At 46.0% G+C, this 22,499-nt stretch overlaps 1 protein-coding gene across 1 annotated transcript in view; it reads right to left on the bottom strand.

The window, feature by feature from the left end:
• The window catches only part of IL21R (interleukin 21 receptor), a 40,485-nt gene extending 19,506 nt beyond the window's left edge, over window positions 1–20,979 (bottom strand). The window contains exon 1 of the mRNA XM_006896632.1: window positions 20,899–20,979. Coding sequence (XP_006896694.1) covers window positions 20,899–20,979 — 81 coding nt within the window. The remainder of the gene's footprint in view (window positions 1–20,898) is intronic.
• Between the last annotated feature and the right edge of the window lie 1,520 nt (window positions 20,980–22,499).

Raw genomic sequence — 22,499 nt, forward strand, 5'->3', positions numbered from 1 at the left:
GAGCCAAATAGACAAGAGCAAGCGAGGGGCAGGGAGAGCCGCAGGGCGCGACCAATCAGCGGACAGGCAGAGACCTTCCGCCGCGGCTGTGAAGGTCACTGGGAAAAGCGCTATCTGATAGCATTTCAAATGTGATTCTTCATTGTATAAATACAATGTGTGTGGAGGTGTTTTAAAGGTTAACACACAGAGTGCATGTGGTTTGCAAAAACTCTCACCTGTCTGCATAGTGAACCATGACATCAGTCTAGATGTCATCTTAAAATTCCTCACATGCTCTTCTCTGAGCTTTCAAAACCACCAAGCCGACATAACCCTGTGAGAATGACTCAAGGACACACCAGCTACCTTCTGAGGAAGTCGAACAGCCACACAAGACTTTAGAATTTGGAAAAGACCAGCCTCTTTTAGAGCAAGCAGCCTCTGAACATCAGGACCATTTTCATCAGTACAGAAACTACTGTACCCTTTATCTAACACCTCCCACTGGGTCAGAGAAAAATCTTCCCTTCTGACTCTCTCAGACTAGCTCCTATTAATAAGAGGTTCGTACACCAATATTCATAGCAGCCTTATTCCCCATCACAACATGGAAACAGCCCAAATGTGCAACCACAACTGAACGGATTGAGAAATTGTGGTATATTCACACAACGGAGCATAAGGACACTAGTTATCCTTCTATTTTTATTATGCTGGTCTTATACAGTATTTGTCCTTATGAGACGGAGTTAGTTCACTCAGCATAATGCTCTCCAGTCTTTCCCAAGTTATGCAGTATTTTTCAAAATCATTGCTTCTACTAGTTAAACATATATGGGGACCCAAGGGCGGAATGGGTGGGAGCAGAGGATGAGGATGAGTAGGGGCGAAGCCACAGGGTTACATAATTTGGTGAGTGGAGGGAGGAGCTGAAGGAGATAGGAAGGATCCAGCAGGGACCCGAAAGGACAGGGTAATGATGGGCATGGTCCAAAGGTGATTCATTTTATAAAACAAATGTATGGGAATGATTATATGAAACACATTGTGAATGAAGAATAGTGTAAAATAACAATGTATGTGAGCTTTGCAAGCAAATCACTATTAAATAAGCAAGCGCCCCTGAAGTGTTCATCTTTTGTTTAAACCTCTGATGGTCATCTGCACTAGAATCTTCCATCAACAAACATCCCCCTGCCTGGCCGTCACCTTGTATCAAAGAAGACTTGCAAACAATCAGCACCAGCATGTTACTAACCATGTTAGTAATTCACAGAAAGGTAAAACCTTTATGGAATCTTCGTATTTAATATGCTGTAAAATTGTGGTAATCTTTTAAGTAAGGTAGAAATTGTTCTGATCATAAATTCTCCCATTTCCCTGCTTTCTCTTCTTTTTTTACACAATAAGCTAAGTAAAAACGACTTTTATTTACTATTGGAAGGAACCCTTGTGGTATTTCCCCCACAACACAAGGAGAAACTTTTTCTCTGGTTATGATGGAATAACTAGTGTCAAATTAATCATCCCACTGAGAACAATTTCCAAAACAGAAAAAATACCACCCAAACTGCTAAGGAAAATAAACTTTTAAAAAACCCCAAAATGTGACAAAGCATGAGAAAACAACTAAGTTAGACAGTATTTGAGGGGCTATAACAATAACATTTGAAAACAAATGGAAAATAACAAATACTGGCAAGGATGTGGGGAGATGAGGACCTTCATACATTGTTGGTGGCAGCATAAAATGGTTTGGTGGTTCCTCAAAAAGCTAGAGTGACGTAGCAAGTTCACCACTAAGTATGCGGTGGTTGTTGTTGCTGTTATGTGCTGTTGAGTTGCTTGCAACTCATAGTGACCCTACGTACAACAGCCCTAAACCCTACTCTACCCGGTGCCAATTTTCCTGTCTCTGACACGCCTACTACCATTACCCCAGTCACTGAATCAATCCATCTCATCAAGAGTCTTTGTTTCTTGTGCTGTCCCTCCACCCTCCCAAGCATGATGTCCTTCTCCAAGGACAGATCCCTCCTTGCAACATGTCTAAAGTATGTCAGACGAAGCCTCAGAATCCTTGTCGCCAAGGAGCAGCCTGGTCTCACACTCTCTAAGACAAACCAGTTTGTTCTCCTAACCATCAATAGTATATTCAAAACTCTTCTCCAGCACCACAACTCAAAGGCATCAATTCTCCTTCTATCATCCCTAGTCATTGTCCAGTTTTCTGATGCATACAGACCCAATAACACTCAAAACACACATTCACTAAAAATACTTGTACATAAATGTAACAAAGCAGTCCAATAGTGCAAGTGACTAGTCTACTAACTAGAGAATTAGATAAGATGTGGTTTATCCAATCAGTGGAAAAGTTAGCAAGTCCTATAAGGAAGTAGAGTATTGGTACAGGTAATACAGATAAACTCTGACAACATTATGGTTAAGTGAAATAAATGAGATCAAAGAACACAGATAAAGACAGAAAATAGATTAATGGTTACCAGGGCCTGAGGTTGAAGCGAATGGGGAATGACTGCTAATGGGCTTGGGGTTTCTTTTTGCTTCTTCAGTGACCAAATATTTGGTTTACTAAAGATCTGCTTAATAGCTAAATACATCAGACCACAGAGTTAACCCTGGGACTTAATGGGGTTCATTCCACAGTGACAAAAGTAGTCTTACAGCAAGAGAGTGCTGGTGGTTGTATCTGTTAAAAACCACTGAACTGTGCATTTTAAAAGGGTTAATTTTGTTGTTTGTAAATTATGCTCTAATTTTTAAGAAAAAGAGAAATTGGAGAGTTGATGCCTTCAGATGGTGGTAACGGTGAAGAGTACAGAATACCATGGACTGACGAAAGAATAGACCAATCTGGTTTGGAGGATTTTTGCAGCCAAGGTGCTTGCTGGGGGCAAAGATGGTGAGATTTTGTCTCACATACTTAGACGCTCTCATGTTGGGATAATAGAGGATCAGTGGCATAGAGGAAGACCTTCAACGAGGTGGATTGACACAGTGACTGCAACCAACGAGCTTGAGAATGGTCAAGCTCATGAGGTTGGTGCAGGACAGGGCAAGGCTTTCATCTGCTGTTTATAGGGTTGCTTTGAGATGTAGTTACCTCAATGGCATTTAACAAGAACCCTTTACCGTCCAATACAGAACACTTTCTTCCCACGACCAAGGAAAAAGACACTAACGGCTTTTGACACTAATAGTCAATGCAAGAAGACAAGAAAAAGAAAAGTTTAGAAAAGTTACAAAACTAGAAGGATGAAAGGATATAATTTTTGAATATACAGAAAAATCCCAGAAACTCAACAGATAAACTATTGACAATAAGGCTACTGGGATGGGTAGCTTTATTCAGAAAGTAGGATTCTACTGTATTTCCATACAATAACAAACAACATGAAACTTTTCAAATCATATCATTTACATTAGCATTAAAAAGAAATTAAAATTAGCATTAAGTTAGATTAATTTAAAGTATCTAAGAATAACTCTAAGAAACCATGTGCAAAGAAAAGTATACGACACTAAGATAAATTAAAGAAAATAGCCATAAATGGAAATAAATTAATACAAATAAATGAGAATATGTCCTAGGATTATAAATTGGAAACTTCAATATCTGGGGTCTCCCCAAATTGAGCTGAGGTTTTTATAAACTCCCAAGGTTTGAAAACTCATACAGAATAAGGGTTTGACAGGTTATTTAGATAATCTTGAAGAAGAATATGATGTCTTAAAAAAATTAACAAGCTATGATATTGGTGTGAAGAATAACAAACCGGTCAGTTGAAAAGTACAGAGCCCAAGAACAGATCTATATATAGCTCTTTGAATTCCATTGCAAACAATGGGCAAAGGATAATATGTTGTAACCCAATTAATTGTATATATGTTTTGCATAGTCAAAAAGACACTTGACCCCTTTCCTTCACATCATGCATCAAAAACCTATCTATCTATCTATCTATCTATCTATCTATCTATCTATCTATCTATCATCTATCTAATCTATCATCACTTCCAGATAATTGTAGACCTAAGTGAAAAGTAAAACACTGGAATTTCGAGACTAAAACACAGGATAATTATAATCATGACCTGAAGGCAAGCAACATTAGCACACAGCACATAGAAAGCTCTAGCCATAAAGACAGAGATTGATAAATTATTGAACTTTAAAATTCAGAACTTTAAGAGAACGTGAAAGAAATCAAAACAGGAGATAGAAAGGTAGGTAGATAATCTGACAAAAGTGTTGTAGCAAAAATACACATAAAGCGATAAAAAAGAAAAAGAACCTAATTTTTACAAAATGAATTTAAAAGGCTTAAACAGATACTTCACAAAAGAGGTCATCCAAATAGCCAAAAAACATAGGAAAAGGTGCTGAAAATCATTATTCATCAAGGAAATACAAGTTTACATGATGGTGCTACAGAGCAATCCAAAAAGGCTGAAATTTTAAAAAAGATAATCCCAAGTGCTGGAGAAGATAATGGAGAAATTGAAACTCTCCATCTCTATTCAATATTCTAGTCAGAGTCCAGATGGGTACAATCATTTTGAAAAATTGTTCTGTAATATACTCAACAATCCCATTTCTAGGTTATAGTCCAAAGAGAAATGTATGCATAAATAGACCAACAGACAGATGCTCAAAGCAGCATCGCTTCCAACTTCCCCAAACTGGAATCCCAAGCTGCTAACTCTTCCTGAATCTTCACTACCTCATGCATCATTCAGGAACCGGCTCTGTTCTGTTCCTCCAATGGGTCTCCACCTCCAGTGCCACCCAGGTGAGGTTATGGATTGAAAGTGAAAGTCGAGGCTGTCACAAAAGTGAAATGGTTGGTTCCAATAATAGGGATCAAGAAGAAATGGAGTAGGTAAGAAGGGACTCCCCAGAAGAGTTAGAGACAGCAGCCGATGGTCACCACAAAGGGAAGTGTTGAGAGCGAGGGACTTCCCAAGAGGGAACACAGAACAAAGGGCTCCTGGGTTCTCCCCGGCCTTTGAGAGCTTCTGCCCACATGCTCTTAGGCAGACCCTCTGGCCTGAGCGCTGTGGGGTAACCCCTCCAATCGGTCCTCAACCAGCTGGCATTCCTCGGCTCCTCAGTGTTCTCAGGAGAGCATAAGATCTTTTAGGACCTGGTACAGGTTTGTCCTAGAGAGGGTGAAACCAGGCTGCTCCTGGGATGCAAGGATTCTGAAGCTTTGTCTGACATAATTTGGGCATGTTGCAAGGAGGGACCAAGTCCTTGGAGAGGGACATCATGCTTGTGAGGGTGAAGGGACAGCACAAGCGAGGAAGACCCTCGATGAGATGGATCGATTCAGCAATTGGTGTAATGAGAGCAGAAGTGTCAGAGACAGTGAGGTTGGCACAGGATAGAGCAGGGTTTAGGGCTCTTGTACATAGGGTCACAAGTGACTCGACGGCACATAACAACAACAACAACCCTTCATGGCATCCCCTATCTCCCTATTTCCAGTTGACACTTGACAGCACATCAACAAGCCCCATTCATCTCGGGGCTGGCTCTGCACGTGCTGTCTCGGCCACCAGAGCAGTGTACCCTCGTTGGCCAGCTGTCAACTCCTACACAGTCTCCACACACTAGTTCAAATGTCATCTCTTCTGTCATCTCTCTTCTGACCTCTCCACGAAGTGAGTCAGTCCTTCCCTCAGGGCCCAGCCTTCTTCCACCAGCGCACACAGCCCCACCATAGCCTGAGCGGCCCAGGCTGGCCCAGCACCCCCTAACAGCCACTGCCGCCAATACACTATAGGTTCTCACAAATGAATGGCAAATGAATGACTCATGAAAGGGAAACTTCCTAATGCAGCGGATGGTAAAGGCTACCCCTGACATCAAAACCTATCTACAGGACATCCCAAGCTTAAATCTCATTCCTCTGGACTCTTTTTCTTAAGTTCAGCGCATTGAGGGCCTTGAGGTACCGGAAGAGGGTAAAAGCTCCAATGCCTTTTTCCCCACCTCGGGGCCTTTGCACGCCTTATTTCCTCTGGCAGAACGCTTCTTCTCTGTGTCTTTGAAGAACTGGCTTCATCTCTTCTCTTAGCTACGCCTCCTCAAGAGAGGCCGTCTGCTCTGTCTGAAGTGGGTTTCCCCTGGAGATTTTCTGTGGTGTGCACACCCCTTGTTTGTCTCCTTCGTAACATTTACAGTATTGTGACTAAGTTGGTAACAGGCTCATTCTGAGTTACGGTTCGTCTCAGGTGAAAAAAACACACCCATTTCGACCACTGCTGTGTCTCTACTGCAGAGATGGAGCCTGGGACCCAACAGGCACTCAATAACCAGCCGGAGAAGGGGTGAAGGAGTGAATGAGGCAAAGAATTGCTGTATCTAGCTATACCAGAGGGAGCTCTGGTGGCTTAGTGGTAAGAAGTTGCGCTGTCAGCACAAACACAAGTGTTCAAATCCACCAGCTGCTCTGTGGGAGAGGCAATCTCCTCCTGTGAAATTTACAACCTCTGAAAATTTGCAACAGGGCCAGCTATGAGTCAGTTCTGACTCAACAGTACCTAACAACAAGATGTATGTAAGAGATAGCCCCTGGAAGAGACCTTGGCGTCCCCGCCAGCCTTGTCACTTTGTCCCTAGGAACTCCCCAGCTTTCTCCCCACCTCATGCCACCTCTCACCTCTTGGCCACACTCTCAATTCCCAGAGGCTAGCCAATCATGACGGTTCTCATCAGATCTGTAACAAGGAACTCTCAGGGATGGACAATGGCTTGCCCAGGTCCATAGGGTGTATCCAGAGGCAAGTGGAGTTCTCAGGTTAATGAAAGAAACAGCCCAGCAGCCCTGGGCCAGAAAGGAGGCTCTAATGTACAATCAGCCCTTCCACAAATCTCGTACTTTCCCTGAGTCTCAGTTTTCCTTATCTAGAGAATGGGGGCGGAGGCCCTGAGCTGGCTGAGAAAATGCAAGGCAGGTGCTGGTCACACTACAAGCACGTGGTTAATATTAGACACACACATATATATATATATTTTTTTAAATTTTTTTTTTTTTTGCTAGTGATGAGGGGGTCGGTTGTGGGCCCCTGGGGACATAGGGGGAGGGCCTGCTTTCTCAGCCTGTGCAGCCTCTCACAGATCCTGTAGCCCCACCTCCCTCCAGCTCCATTTACACAACCCAGGAGAACGTGGTGTGAGCGACATGACAAAGTAAAAAGGGGCTTCCAAGGTGGGACTGTCGGGGGGGCTGGGTCTTTACCCCCTCCCCCCAGACCAGTGCAAAGGGGGCTGAGTATGATGAATTTGCACTGAAGCATGTTTGCCGGCCTCAGGGACTAAACCGCTGGGTCCACGCCACAGACGAGCAAACCCCGGTTCTGTGGGGCCCAGAGCCTTGTCTATGGTCACGCAGCTGGGAAGTTGAGTCTGATCCAGGTGCCAGGCCTATGTTCTTGACCCATGTCCCCCCCCGGGGGGGGTCATCCGGGGGGGGGTGTGTGTGTATCCTTCCCAGGAGCTGCTAGGGCTGGCAGACTATCTAGCGCTGGTCTCTGTTACACTTGTCATGGCCAGTTTGGCCCCTGCCCGCACCCTGGGGAACATTCTCAGGTTGTTTCAGAAGTTCCAGATTTACTCAGAGCTCTCATTTGAGTTGTCGTGAAAGTCCCTTTGGCTTGGGGGTGGGGGAGGCAGTCCCTTTGGCTTGGGGGTGGGGGAGGCAGTCCCTTTGGCTTGGGGGTGGGGGAGGTAGCACTGGTGATCAGACCTGGGGGTGGGGTCCTCTCAGTTCAGATCTCCCCCATTACCTCCTCCAGACCTAGGGGCAGAAAGAAGCAGTGAAGAAGGGACCATGGGGGTGAAGGGGGGGAGCAGGAAGGGTTTGTTCTGTGTTCTCACAGCTTTCTTCCCTCTGCCTCCGAGTGACCCCCTGGGTTGCCCCAGCTACCATCCAGTTGGCTCCTAGCTCATGGAGACCCTGTGCACAGAGGAACAACACGTCTTGCCATCCTGTGCCTTCCCGTGATAGGCTGGGGAGCAAATATTGTGACTCAAAGAGTTTTCATTGGCTGATTTTAAGAAGCAGATCACCAGGCCTTACTTCCTAGTCTCCCTTAGTCAGGAAGCTCTGTGACAGCCCTAAGGCAGAGCAGTGCTTAATAAAGCATGCTGAGTAAACTCCATACGACCCACTCAGGACAGGCTTCCTTACCCCCACGTGATGGGTGAAGAAACTGAGACTCAAAAAAATGGAGAGACTTATTCTAGGTCATACAGGTGCTAAGGGCTGGAACTGGGACTCAACTCTAGGCCTAGCTGACTGCAGAGCCCAATATCACAGGACTATGCTGGGGTCCCTGGTGCAAGGCCCCAGCTGAATCCCAGGGGCCTCTCAACTGTGTAGAGAATGACTGAGTGGTCAGCTTTGCCTCCAGGGATTCTGAAGGCACCATCTCCTCCAGATGGGAATATTCCCATCTTCCCATCTTTCCTTGTAGCTGTTGGGTTGAGTCCTGATGGTGTAATGTGTAAGCACACAGCCATTAACCCAAAGCTTGATGGTTCAAAGCCACCAGCTACCCTGCAGAAGAGAGGTGAGGCAGTTGACTTCAGTAGAGATTTACAGCAATGGAAACCCTAGGGGGCCGTTCGCCTCTATCCTATAGGATCTTTGCCCAATAGGATCTCAGCCCTATAGAATCTCTGTCTTATAGGATTTCCGTCCTATTGGATCTCTGAGAATTGGTGGAATCAATTCTGTGGCAGTGGGCTAGGCCCCTGGGGCACTAGAGAGGCCCTGAAGCTTCTAGCTTCTAAAAGCTTGTCCAGCATGTTGTGACATTGGCATAGCGTGAGGTCAGGGTCTTCCACTAGGCCTCAGTTTTCCCATATATGAAATGAGCTGTGTTGAGACTACCAGCTTCACCTGGTATTATGAGGATACAGGGATAGCTGGAAGCACCTGCAACCTAATTAGGCCAGAAACCAAGGGGCTTTGGAAACAGGAGCCCAGCTCCCCAGTTTTCTGACTTTCCCCTCCAAATCTGATTCTTCTCTAGCCTCCAAGAAAGGAGGCTGGCATCTGCAGTCAGCTCCAGCCGGCACCCTCCACGAGTCTCTCTTCTGGAGTTCTCACAGACAGCCTCACAGGGCAGAGTTCCTTAGTCCCATTTCACAGATGAGGCTAGTGAAGGCAGAAAGACTAGTTGAGATCACCCAGCAAGGGAGTCACACGGCCAGATTCTGAACCAGCAGGCGTGGCCCACTCTACCATGTGCTTCTGAGATCCTCATCAGCTCCTCCATCTCACAGGAGTGACCCCATGACCCCCAAAGACCTTGCCCAGGACCTCCCGCTCCAGCTGGCTAGCTGAGTCACCTGCCGTTCCTCAACTAGTCCTCTTTCTGGGCAACTGCTCACTGTGGGCTGCTGCCGCCTATTTCTTCCTTCAGATCTTGTTCACATTCACAGTCAGCCCCATCTCCAAGGTTTCCCTGCTAGGCCCCCCAGGCTAAACCACACTCCTCCACACTTCTGCACACCTGGAACCTACACACCTGGGTCCCGCACACCTGGGTCCTGCACACTTGGGTCTGCACACCTGGGCACCATACACCTGGGTCCCGCACACCTGGGCCCTGCACACCTGGGTCCGCACACCTGGGCTCACACGCCTGCAGCCATCTTTTCCTGACCATCCTCCGTGCAGGATGCTCTGAGGCAGCTTGAGGAGGACAGCAACTTGCTGCCTTCCTACTGAGCCACCTTGGCAAAAATCACTCCCTCTGAGCCCCGTTTCTGACTGTGAAATGGGTAGGCCAGCCCCTCCTTTGAAGAACTGTGTAAGGATTGTTGTTTATTGTTGTCGAGTTAGAACAATAACTCATAGCTGACCCTCTAGCAGGTTTTCAGGGCTTGTATATCACACAAGAGGAGACAGACAGCCCGTCATTCTCCCACAGAGCAACAGGTGGATTCAAACCCCTTGCCTTCGTGTTACCAGGGCAACTCCTTACCCACTAGGCCACCGAAGCTCCCTCGTGTGAGGACTAGATGACATAAAGGCAGTCAGTGCAGCACTCTGACAAAGTTGATGCTCCAGCTCCACCACGATGACCACATGAAAGCATCCCGCTTGATCCATAGCCACCCTGCCTGGCTCGCTGCCACTGTGACCGTGGGCCTGCCTTTGGAATGGAAACCCATCTACTGACCCTGAACGTTTAGCAAATTGAATTGGCTCAGGGTCAATTCAGCCATGCCCCTGACTCCAGCAGACCTCTGCCCACGGAAAGCCCCGGTTACCCCTGGAGGTCTGGCTATGAACACACCACGCCTGGATGTCCCCAGCTGAGTCCAGGGGACATCTGCTCTCGCCTCACCTGTGCCCTGGATGTCTCAGGCTGGGGCAGTCATAGCGGCCAGGAGGGCTCAATTGTCTGAGGGTAGACCCGAATCTGCTACCCTGTGGTTCAACTTCTCCTCTGAAACTCACCCCAAGTGGGTGGCCAAGGGTCTGGGGCTGGGAAGGAGTCCACAATCAAGCCCGAGTCATCAACAAAACTGTCACCGCCGGGCCCCCAGGCACCTGGGCGGACAGGCAGGATTCAACCCACTTCCAGCGATACAGACAGAAGACAGACTCCGCCAGGCAGGGGCCAATCGGATGCCCCACGGGATGGATAGACCAGCAGACAGACAGACACGAGTCCAGCAAACTGGCAGGAAGCCAATCAGGCAGACACACCGGCAACCAGTCACAGACCTCTGCGCGTTGCCAGTCACACAGGCAGGAGCAGGCCAACAGTCGGACTCCAAGTCCATCGGTCACGCCGAGTGTAGGTCATTCAATAGAGACCTCAGAAGTCTGTCCGCGGCCGCGCCGGGCTGAATTGCTGTCGGGCCGCGTGCGCAGGGCGCTGAGCGCCCAAGCAGAGAAGGCGGGCAGACTGCCGGCACCTGGCTCCGCTGCGGCCCCGCCCACACGCAGGACACGCCCACCTACAGACCCCGCCCACCTGCAGGCCCTCCCACAGAGCGGACTCGCCCTCTCACTGGCAGGACCCGCCCACAGACAGGCCCTGCCCACGGGCTAGCCACGCCCATATGCGGGACCCGCCGTTATCCGGCCACGCCCACGTGGAAAAAGCCACGCCCGCGTGCCGGGCCTGCTCACCCTGTGGTCCCGCCCACTATTAATCGGGCTCACAGAGTGGGGCGGGGGAGTGAGAAAGAATGTGGGAAAGGGCTTGGCCGGAGCAAGCAACCACTGCTCCGCTTCAAAGGTCACCTGGTGAGACATTTGGTGACACTAGAATTGATTGTCCCTCGGGCGGGGTGAGGGCGAGTGACATCATCCCTACAGTCCTCACGCCATGACCTTTAAGACAGACGGGCTCGTGGAAACTGAGGCTCCGAGGGTATGGCACAATCTCAATTCACACAATTGCCTGAGATCCCATCACAGTTCCCTGTTCTAGATTTGCAAAGGCTGGACAGATAGGGATCTGTTGTTTGGGACTCCAGCCCTGATCTGACAGGCCCCTCTCTGCTTCTGTTGCCTTTGGACCAGTTGCAAGGGCTGCTGGGAGCAGAACCCTGCCTTTGTGTCCTTGAGAAGAGAATCTCTTGGGCATCTGATATCATGTCTTTGAGTGTCTCTCTTTGCCCATCTGTCAAATGAGGATGCTTAGCATGGAGGGAGAAAGGAAGACATCCTAGTGGTGATATTAACCAAAAGGCTGGCAATTGGAACCTACCCATTGGGCCTTGACTGCTTCCTCTCATAAAGACTACAGTCCAGAAAACTCCATGATGCCATTCTCTGTCACATAAGGTCACCATGAACCAAAATAAACTGTACAGCATCCAGCAAGAAACCAGGAGGAAATAATCCTGGGGCCTAGAGGTTGTTTCTGAAGTGGGGTGATAGATTTTTTTAGCCCTGTCAAATTGATTGATTGATTGTTGTTGTCGTTGTTGTTAAGAGCCATTGAGTCTACAATGACTCATAGTGACCCTGTGAACAATGTATCTGGATCTTGCCCTATCCTGTGCCATCCGGACCTCCTCTGACCTATTGGAGCCCACCATAAATTCACTATGCCGATCCATCCCATTGAGGGTCTTTCCCTCCTTCACTTACTCTACTTCACATTTTTAAGCTCGATGTCCTTTCCCAGCGACCAGCTCCTTCTAAGAATATGCCCAAAGAACTTCAGATGAGGTTTCACTATCCTTGCCTCCAAGGAGTGCTCTGGCTGCACTTTCTCTAAGACAAATAAGTTGGGGAACAAAATTCAAGGAGATTTCACCCAGCAGTCTCAAAAGAAGAGAATAATTTCTGCTGTGATTACAGATCTTGTCTCTCTCAGGCATATTTGTGATAACTGCATGAATGCTATGAGGCAGTAAAGAGTATTTCCATTTTACAGATGGAGAAACTGAGGCTTAGACATGTGGAAAGTCACATAACCTAGGAAATGCCTGATTTCTGAGCCTGGCCCCAGCCTGCAGAAAGTCCACATCCAGGTGGAATCCAACCAGGGAGGAGGAGGGCTACCCTGTGCTATTTCATGACACTGATTGGCTCAAACACAGGCCATCTCTCCCCAGCTGGCTTTTGGGAAATTGTGCAGCTGACCAACGTGACAAGTTTGGAGGGAGAAAGAGAAAGCAGTTTGCTATTCATTTTCTTTTTTTATTTTTCTGTTTCTCGCCATTTTAAATGATCTTAGTACAAATTCCTCTGCGGAGAATTTGGAAGATATTTACCCTACAGAGGTCCTGTTCTCTGGAGCATCTTCTTAGGGAGTTTCTCTTTCTTTCAGTTGCTCTTCAGGGTGAAATGTTAAAAATCATGTGTTTTGTTATGATAGAGAGAGCAAGACAAGACAAGGTATTTGGTGCTGAGAACTTGTTCTATGCCAAGATCTTAAGGATTTTAAAAGTGCATCTGTTCAGTTAAGCCTTAGAATAACTCATTAACTCACTTTCTGTCATCCTTCGTTTACAGATGGGGAAACTGAAACTCAAACAGGTTGAGCAACTTATCCAAAGTTACACACCGGATGAATTGGAGTTGAGATTTTGATTCATCATTTGAGCATTTGAGCTCCTGAGTCCTTGTTTGGGCTTCCCCCCCCCCCCTTTTTTTAGTCCACGTTTTTTTCCTCATTAATTACATTACTTCTTTGTGTGTGCTGACACTTAATCCCTCCTCCTTTCCTCTTACTCTCTCCCCTCCTCTCCTTCCACCCGCCTATCCATCGATTCTTCTGTCCAATCATTCATCTATCTATTATTTTAGTCTTTCCACCAGTATTTTTTTAGCCAGCCCTGCAGCAATGCACTGGGGATGACCCACAGAAATATACACACAATGACAACCCTCATGGAGCCTGCATTCCAGTGGGGAGAGGAAGAGAAGTGACAGATAAATGAAACATAAATTGCTCCAACTATCATAGAAAACAGAGTAAAGGTCAAGGATAGGAAGACTTAACATCATGAAAATGTCAATACTGCCCAGAGTAATCTATTGCTGTTGTTATCTGTCTATGACTCATAGTGACTCTATGTACAGCAGCTCTGAAGCCTGCCCTGTCCTCAGCCAGTTTCATTGATTCTGACACAGGAACCCCCATTGCCCCAGTCACTGTATCATTCCATCTCATCTGTAGTCTTCCTCTCCTGAGCTCTACCCTCTACCCTTCTGAGCATGATACCATTCTCCAAGGATTGGTCCCTTCTGGCCACATGCCCAAAGTATATGAGATGGAGCTTCAAAATCTCAAGCATCCAAGGAAAAACTTGGTTTCATGCTGTCCAAGACAGGCCTATCTGTTTTCTTGGTGGTCCATGGTATGTTTAAGACTCTTCTCCAACACCGCAGTTCGAAGGCATTGATTCTTCTTCTGTCATCCTTAGTCATTGTCTAGCTCTCTGATGAGTAGCAAGTAATTGCAAAGACCATGGCTTGTCTATAGATAAAACATAATTCCAATTCAGAGCCCACCAGTATTCAGAGTCCATAAGGAGACAGAAAAATCAATTATTAACCTCACATAGAAGGGAAAGGGGCATTGGATAAGCAAGCCACTCTGAAATAGAAGGACCAAGGAGGAGTTCCCACACTCGCCAATGTCAAGACATACTATACAGTCAGTGTAGTCACAATAGCATGGTCCTGGCACAATGACAAACACACAGACAAGTGGAGCAGGATCAAGAACCAAGAGAGAATTCCGTCCACTTATAAGCAGCCAGTCTTTGACAAAGGGCCACATTAAATGGGGAAAAGAATAGTCTCTTTAATAAAGTGTGTTGGCAAAACCAGGTATCTATTTGAAAAAAAAAAAAGGAGCCGAAATTCTTACTTGTCACTATACACAAGAACTAACTCAAGATGAATCAAAGATCAAAATGCAAACCTAAAACTATTAAGATCATCAGAGAAAAAACAGGGGCAAACTTGAAAGTCATAATTTGTGGTATACATCGATGATCAGTCCGAGGGGGAAAAAAAATCCCAGCAAAGGCTAAGCTAGGTGAATGGAACTGTCTCAAGATGAGGTTCTCATGTGGATCAAAACACTTCTTCAAAAGAATCAAGAAAGAACACGCAGATTGGGGGAAGCATATCTGGCAATGACATGTAAAACCAATTTGTGAAATTTCTAGAAATCTTCAATACCTATATAACGAAAAGATAAGCAATCCAGCTGACAAGTGGGCAGAGGATGTGAACAAGCATTTCAAGAACAATGAAGATAGGATCATCTTAGTCAACACCGAAGAGACATCTGACACAATTCAGTATCTTTTCATGGTAAAGACAGCTTACAAAACAGGCATAGCTAGAAAAGTCAATATAAAATAAGGCATTTACGAAAAGTGTCACAGGATAAGATCATACTCAATGGAGAAAGACTGAGAACCTTCTTTTTTTTAGATTTTAAGGAAAGTTTATAAAGAACTTGGATTTCTATTCATTCATTATTGCACATTTTCCTCCCCCCTCCCTCCCAGTTTGTTTTTTTCTTTGGAAAAATAGTTCTTTCCTTGTTATACAGTCCCCCCCGCCCCCAACACTTTTTTTTTTATGCAGCTCTTATTCTGGACTCTTGTTATGCCAATAATACTTAATCATACGTTCCTTTTATACAGTTCTCTCCCTCGTCTGTTTCAAGGCCATGTACATTATTTATCCCCTCTTTTTTCAGTTTTCCCCCAACCTTCATATCAGTCTGGGAGAACCTTCTTATTTTTTTTTTTCCAAGCTTATGAGTATTTAATAATAATTTCCTAAGTATTCTATACCTGTAAGAAAAATGTTATTAAAAATTACAAATAAGACTTCACAACTATAAGCATACTACGAAACAAAAAGATAACTGTTCTACTTATTACTAACAAATTTGAGTAAATTTTAAAACGTACACGCAGCACGCTGCTACTTCATACGTGGCTGTACATCAGTTGAGCACCTAGGGCCGCATGCTGGGCTGTTTATGTTATTTCTGCTCCTTGCCATCACCCTCCCAGGCAGCCGGGAAGTGAGAACCTTCTTATTAAAATCAGACACCATACAAGGATATCCATTCTCCTCACTGTTGTCCAACCTTTTACTTTAAGTCCTAGGCAGAGCAGTTGTTATTATCGTTAAATGCCATCAAGTCAAATTGAACTCATAGTGACCCTATGAACAGCAGACCTGCACCCTGTCTGATCTTGTGTCATCCTCGCCAGCTCTAAAATATTCAATCTCATCGCTGCAGCCACTGCATCAGTCCGTCTCATGGAGGGTCTTCCTCTCTTTTGCTGACCCTCCATCTTTCCAAGCATGATGTCCCTTTCCAAGGAACAGACCCTGCTAAGCACATGCCCAGAGCAAGTGACATAGAGTTTCACCATTCTTGCCTCTGAGCAGCGCTCTGGCTGCACTTTCTCCAAAACACCCGTGCTTGTTCTTCCGATCGTCCGTGGAACGCTCAGCACTCTTCTCCAACGCCACAACTCAAAGGCATCTGTCTTTTTCTGCCATTCTTATTCATTTATTGTCCAGCTGCCAGATGCCCAGCAGATGACTGAATCAGAACACTTAGGATGTTGTTGTTGTTGTCATGTGCTGTCGAGTCGCTTGCGACTCATTTGGGAAGGAAGAATTCAAAAGATCCCACCAAAGGAGACTATCAACAAAGTGAAGACACAGCTTACAAATCAGGAGAAAACTTGCAGGAACCATTTATTTGGTAAGGAGGTCAGGGGACGTAGCCCAGAGGGAGAATCTCTCTGGTAGTTCGAATCCCCATTTGGGAAAAGATAGACAACTTCCTCCCACACAATTTACAAGCTCCTAAAACAGGCCAGAGACTCGGATATGAGTCAGTTCCAACTTGACAACAGTGAGTTTGAGTTTTTTATGTTTGGTAAGGGATTAATATTCAAAATACATACTTTCTCTCTCTCTCTCTCTCTCTCTCACACACACACACACATACACACACACATTCTGCAACTTAACAACAAAAAGACAAGCAACTCAGTTAAAACATAGGTGAAGAACTAGAACAGACATTTCATCAAAGAGGTTATACAAATGGTTAAAAAGGACATGAAAAACTGCACATCAGCAGCTGTCGTTGTATACCAGAGTCGGAACCGACCCATAGCTGACCGTCCAGCAGGTTCTCAGAGGCAGTTAATCACATGGCAGGAGATTGACCATACCTCTCTCACAGGGCAGCTAGCGGCCTAAAACCACGTGCCTTCAAGATTGCAGGACAGCTTCTTGCCTCTAGGCCACCAGAGCTCCCTTTAGAACCATTGTTGTTTTTGTTATATGCCCTGTAGTCGCCTGTGACTCACAGCGACCCTATATACAAGAGCCCTAAATCCTGCTCTATCCTGTGCCAAGCTTATTGTCTCTGACACACCTACCCCCATTACCCCGTCACTGAATCAAGCCATTAGAGAGATGCAAATCAAAACCACAGTGAAATGTCACCTCACCCCAGCTGGGATGACTATGATTCAAACAACCAGAAAACAGTGGGTGTTGAGAAGGATGTGGAGAAATTTGAACCCAATGCCTCCCTGGTGGGAATGTAAAATGTTTCAGTCAATGTGAAAAACAGTTTTGCAATTGCTCAAAAAGTTGAACCTGGAATGACTATATTGTTATCCAGCATTTCTAATCCTAGAAAACCCAAGAGATTTAAAAACAGGAACACAGCCAGAAACCTGTACATCAGTGTCATTCAGCACTATTAACAATGACCAAAAAGTAGAAACAAAAGATGAATAAAATCACAAAATACATGCATGCATGCATACAATGGAATGTTAGTTACAAAGAGAAGCGAAGTTCTAACACATATTGCAGTATGGATGAAACGTGAAAGCATTTCCTGAAACGAGTCAGGCACAAAAGGATGGATACTCTATGATCTCACTTACATGGAATGGGCAACACGTAGGATCAAAGCTCACTGGTGTTTACCAGGGAAAGAGAAGGGCACAGGGAGGAGGGGAAGGACACTCCTGCTGTGGACCTATGATGTTGTGTGTACCCTAGAGACAATCCAACCCTATAAGACAGACTGTTAACAGCTTCAGTTTGCTCGGCTCCACAATCAACACTCGTGGTACTAGCAGCCAAGAAACCAAAAGATCAATTGCACTGGGAAAATCTGCTGTCAGCGACCTCTCCAGAGTACTGAAGAGCAAGGATGTCAGTCTGGAGACTAAGGTGTGCCTGATCCTAGTCATGGTCTTTGCAATTACTTGCCACACATCAGAGAGCTGGACAATGATCAAGGATGATAGAAGAAGAATCAATGCCTTTGAGTTGTGGTACTTGAGAAGAGTATTGATTTTGAAGCTCTGTCTGACATAGTATGGGCATGTTGCAAGGTGAGACCAGTCCTTGAAGAGGGAGAGTGCACGAGAGAAAGACCCTAGGTGAGATGGACTGACTCAGTGCCTGGGGTCATGGGGATAGATGTGTCAGAGACAATGAAATTAGCTCAAGGCAGAGCAGAGTTCTGAGCTGTTGTACATAGTGTTGCTATGAGTTCCAAGCAACTCTATAGCATAAAACAAGAAGACAGAGGAGAACTGTCCCATAGGATTTCCTGGGGATGCAATCTTTATGGACACAGACTGTTACATCTTTCTCAAACCACTACGTTTTTTTTATTAGGTAGCTCTGGTGAGAAGCTGTGCTGCAATCCTGAAGATGCAGGGTTCGAATCCACCAGCTGCTCTGTGGGAGAAGGATAGGCAATCCCCTCCCATGCGATGAACTGCCTCTGAAAGCCTGCTGGCAGGTCAGCTATGGGTCAGTTCCAACTCAATGATATACAACAACAACAACAACCCTTTTGGTTAGCCACAGGATTCCTCACTTAGAGCATACTGAGTTTCTGTTAATGGAAGCGGAAAAGTGAGGGAAGGAAACACAGAATCTCTGTTGGTGAATTCTGCATGTGAAAAATTGTTGAACCGGCAAGTGCTTCGTTGCGCCACAATACAATGTTTTGTTTTGTTTGTTTGTTTTTAAATACAATGTTTTTTAAATTAAAATAGAAGCAAAAGTAAAAAAATTAATAAAAAGAACCGCGAAACAAACACTGAAGAGCAGTTGTTGATAGGTGTGGTTGAGCTCACTCTACGCCACTCGTGGGGACCTTGTGAGCAGCGGAGCTGAACCTGTTCTGTCCTGTGCCTTCCACACGATGCCTGACACACAGAATTCAGATAGGAATAGGCTGAAAGGGAAAGCAGCTTTCATTCTGAGGACCAAGGGCTCCTGAGTGGGTTCTTTTGTGAGTCAGGGGCATGGAGTGGGATGTCTGGGCTGTTTGGGGGTGATGATAACAGTCCTGTTGTGGATGGGACAGACTAGAGGACTCAAGAACAAGAAGGAAGTGGTAAAGGTCCAGGGCGCGCGCAAGGCAGTGGCCAGAGGCTGGCGGAGCATCGCTGCAAAGGAGCGGGGCCAGGATGTTACCCTGGTGATGGGAAGTGTGGACAGTTTCCTCAGCAGGATGGTGAGGAAAACAAGATGCATCACCATCCCAGCGGGGCTGGGGACACATAAGGCCACTGGGGACTGTTCTTGGATGAACATACCTCAGACACCAGGGCTGATTGAAAAGAAGAAAAGTCATAGATGATGCCAAATTCAGCTTTTCAAGAAACAGTTGGTATCAGGGGAAAACTTGTCCCCACAGCTGCCCGCTGCCCACTACCACCTTGGCATAGGCTTACTTCCCTTCCCGGGAAAGGCTGACATGTCACTCTGGAGGTCTTCAGGAGGTCCTGGGTGTCTGGGGAGGCTGTGCGTCGATGTCTCCTGCCTTCTCAATTTAGAGCAGATTTCACAACTCCACCACTGTTTTCCTCTGGGCTGGCTGACTCTGGGCTGTCGTGTGCGTTTCAGCAGTAGCTCTCACTTCTACCCACTAGATGCCAGCAGCCTCCTTCTCTGCTTGTGACATGTTAAAGTGTCTTCAGACATTGCCAAACGTCCTCTCAGGGCAAAACCAGGAGTTGAGAATTCCTGATTTGGGATGTTGTAGGAAGACCCTCAAAGAGAGGGGCTGACACAGTGATTAAACAATAAGTCAAAGTGTGTCAGAGATGATGAGGATGGTGAAGAATAGGGCAGGGTTTAGATCCGTTGTTCATAAGCTCGCTCTGAGTTGTACTCATCTCAACAGCATGTAACAACAACAAGGTGTTTCTTAGAGGCGAAGGTGCTAAGGTTTTGCCTCACACCTTTTGGATATGTTGTAAGGAGAAGCCAATCTTTATAAAAAAAAAAGACGTCATGCTGGGAAAGGTGGAGGGCTAGGGAATGAGAGGAAGAACTTCAACAAGGTGGATTGACATAGTGAGGGTCACATGTGGTCACCTTGACATCACCTAACAACTACAGCAAAACAGCAGGAGAAGCACTGGAGTCAGAGCGTGACAGGTGGCTCCTTCAGCCTAACCCACCCTTTTGGGCTGTGTGACCCAGAGAAGGCCCTTCCTCTCTTGGAGCCCTGACACCCTAATCTTCCAAGCAGAGGTGGGAAAAGTCAGCCAAGAGAATGACTGAGGGTGCAGTGAGGTCCAGTGACCAGGAGACAGTGACAGCTGGGGTCATGCTCCCAAGTGACCACATTCCACCTGCCCTGGGACCAGGTCAAAGGAGTGGCTGTCCATGAGACTGGGGACCAGGGTGGCCACCGCTGCCGGGCTCCTTGCTCTGAGCTCCCTCTTTCTCACCCACCAAGAAGCCCTGCAGGTCCTCCCTTGGGAGCATTCCCAGAACTGGCCTCTGCAGCCCTCCACGCACCTCTGCGCCATCATCAGTCACTGGATCTTAGGGTCTCCTCCTGCCGAAAGTCCATCTCCTCGCAGCAGCTGAGGGGAGCATCGTAAGACCTGATTAGATTGTGTCCATTATCTTCGCCCTGCAAAGCCTTCTCGTCACGTGCAGAAAAACCCAAAGTCCTCACAGTGCTCAGCCAGGCCCCTGTGAGCTGGTCTGTGCCAAAGAGTCTGAATCCCTCTCCTTTATGCCTTTAGGTAAAGGGAGTTCAGGCCCCCTCGTCTGCAGGGATTGTGCTGCCTCTCTGGTGGTTCTGATCGACCAGCAACTGTGTGAGAGAAGGGTAGACAATTTCATCCCACGTGATTTACAGCCGTGGAAACTCACTGGAAACCAAGCTTGCCGTCTTTCAATCCTGCTTTCAGCTCATCATTATCCCATTTCCATTCTTGGGACGTGAGTCAACCATGAGTTGGTTTTCATTCAACGGCATGAATTTAAGGAAAGCCTTTGCTCCTGCACTTTCTGACCCCATTATCCAGGTCTCCACCAGCCTTTAAACCCACCAGCCTCCAGTTACGGCTTTGCACGGGCTGTTCATGCCACCGGCCTTCTGCAGGTCCAGTGCCATCAGTGGAATGCCCATCTTTATCTCCTCCATGTTCGACAAGTCCTGGCGCTAGAGATTTCATCACCACTCTCCTAAACGCAGCTCTCACACCCTCAGCTGCGCCTGCTGTGCAGTTGGGGAGCGTTGACGGAGTATGTCTCTTCATTGTCTGCTTCCACACTAGACCCTCAGCTCCACACGGAGAGGCGTTCAGAGCACAGCCTCCAGCTCCTTGAACAAGGCCTGGCACGCAGGAGCTGCTCACTAAATATGAATGAATGAATGAATGAATGACTCTTTTTCAAAGCATTTATAATGGTTAAGATTAGTGTCAGCTTGGCTGGGTTGACAATATTATGGAATGATCATCCATTCTTTAAATCTCAAGTAATCAGTTGATCCATTGAAAAGAGTTTGCTTGGGCATGTGGCCTGTGTATCCAAAATATATGGATATTCTGATAAAGCTTGCTGTCTTTCAATACTGCATTCAGCTCATCAACCTCTGACTTCTAGTTCTTGGAAAGTAAACTGTCAGCCTGCTGCCTAACCTGCAAATATTACAACCCATCAACTCCTACAACACCATGAGTCTTCCACCTGACCTACCAATTTGGGGAGACTTGGAGGCCCTGACTGGTGGATCACAGCACAGATTTTGGAACCAAGCTCTGCCATCTGAAGATACCTACAGGGCCTTGGTACACACTGAGTTCTCCTCATCTCTCTTTTCTTTTTCTATTAGTTTATTTACAAAATTCAAATACATTGTTTTCAAGAAAAAAATTCTTTCTGTTTCCCTCACTCCCTCACCTATCAAACTGTATAACCCCATGATTAATTCCCCCCTTCCCTCTGCACATCCTCATCCCTCTGCTTCCAGCCTCTCCCACCCCTCCTGGATCCTTATACTCATCTACCATAATGGTTTTATACAATATTTATCCTTGTGGGACTGAGTTAGTTCACTCAACATAATGCTGTCCACTCCTAAGTTAGGTAATAATTGGCAAAATCATTTATGCATGCTGCATAGTATTCCATTGTGTGAATGTACCATAATTTCTCAATCCATTCATTTGCGGTTGGACATCTGGGATGGTTCCATGTTCTTGCGATGGTGAATAATGCTGTTATGAACATTGGTGTATAAATTTCAGTTTGTGCCTCAGTTCTTATTTTCTCAGGATATCTTCCAAGTAGTGGAATAGCTGGGTCATATGGAATTTCTATGTTCAGCTTTATGAAGAAGTGCCAAACTGCCTTCCAGAATGGTTGTACCATTTTACAATCCCACCAACAATGTGTAAGAGTTCCTTTCTCGCCACATTCTCTCCAACATTTATTACTTGCTGCCCTGTTAAACATTGCCACTATTACTGGAGCGAAATGGTACCTCATCGTGGTTTTGCTTTGCATCTCTCTTATTACCAATGGTTTGGAGCATTTCTCTCTCTCTCTCTTTTAAATCTCAGCAAGGTAAATTTTTATTTCTGAAGATGGATGCTTATATGACCAATAACATCAGACTGAACTATTTTTTTTCTTTTTTCTATAATTATATTTTATTAA

This window comes from Elephantulus edwardii, unplaced genomic scaffold, assembly GCF_000299155.1.
Source record: "Elephantulus edwardii isolate Elephantulus edwardi_28Jun2011 unplaced genomic scaffold, EleEdw1.0 scaffold00186, whole genome shotgun sequence".
NCBI lineage: Eukaryota > Metazoa > Chordata > Mammalia > Macroscelidea > Macroscelididae > Elephantulus > Elephantulus edwardii.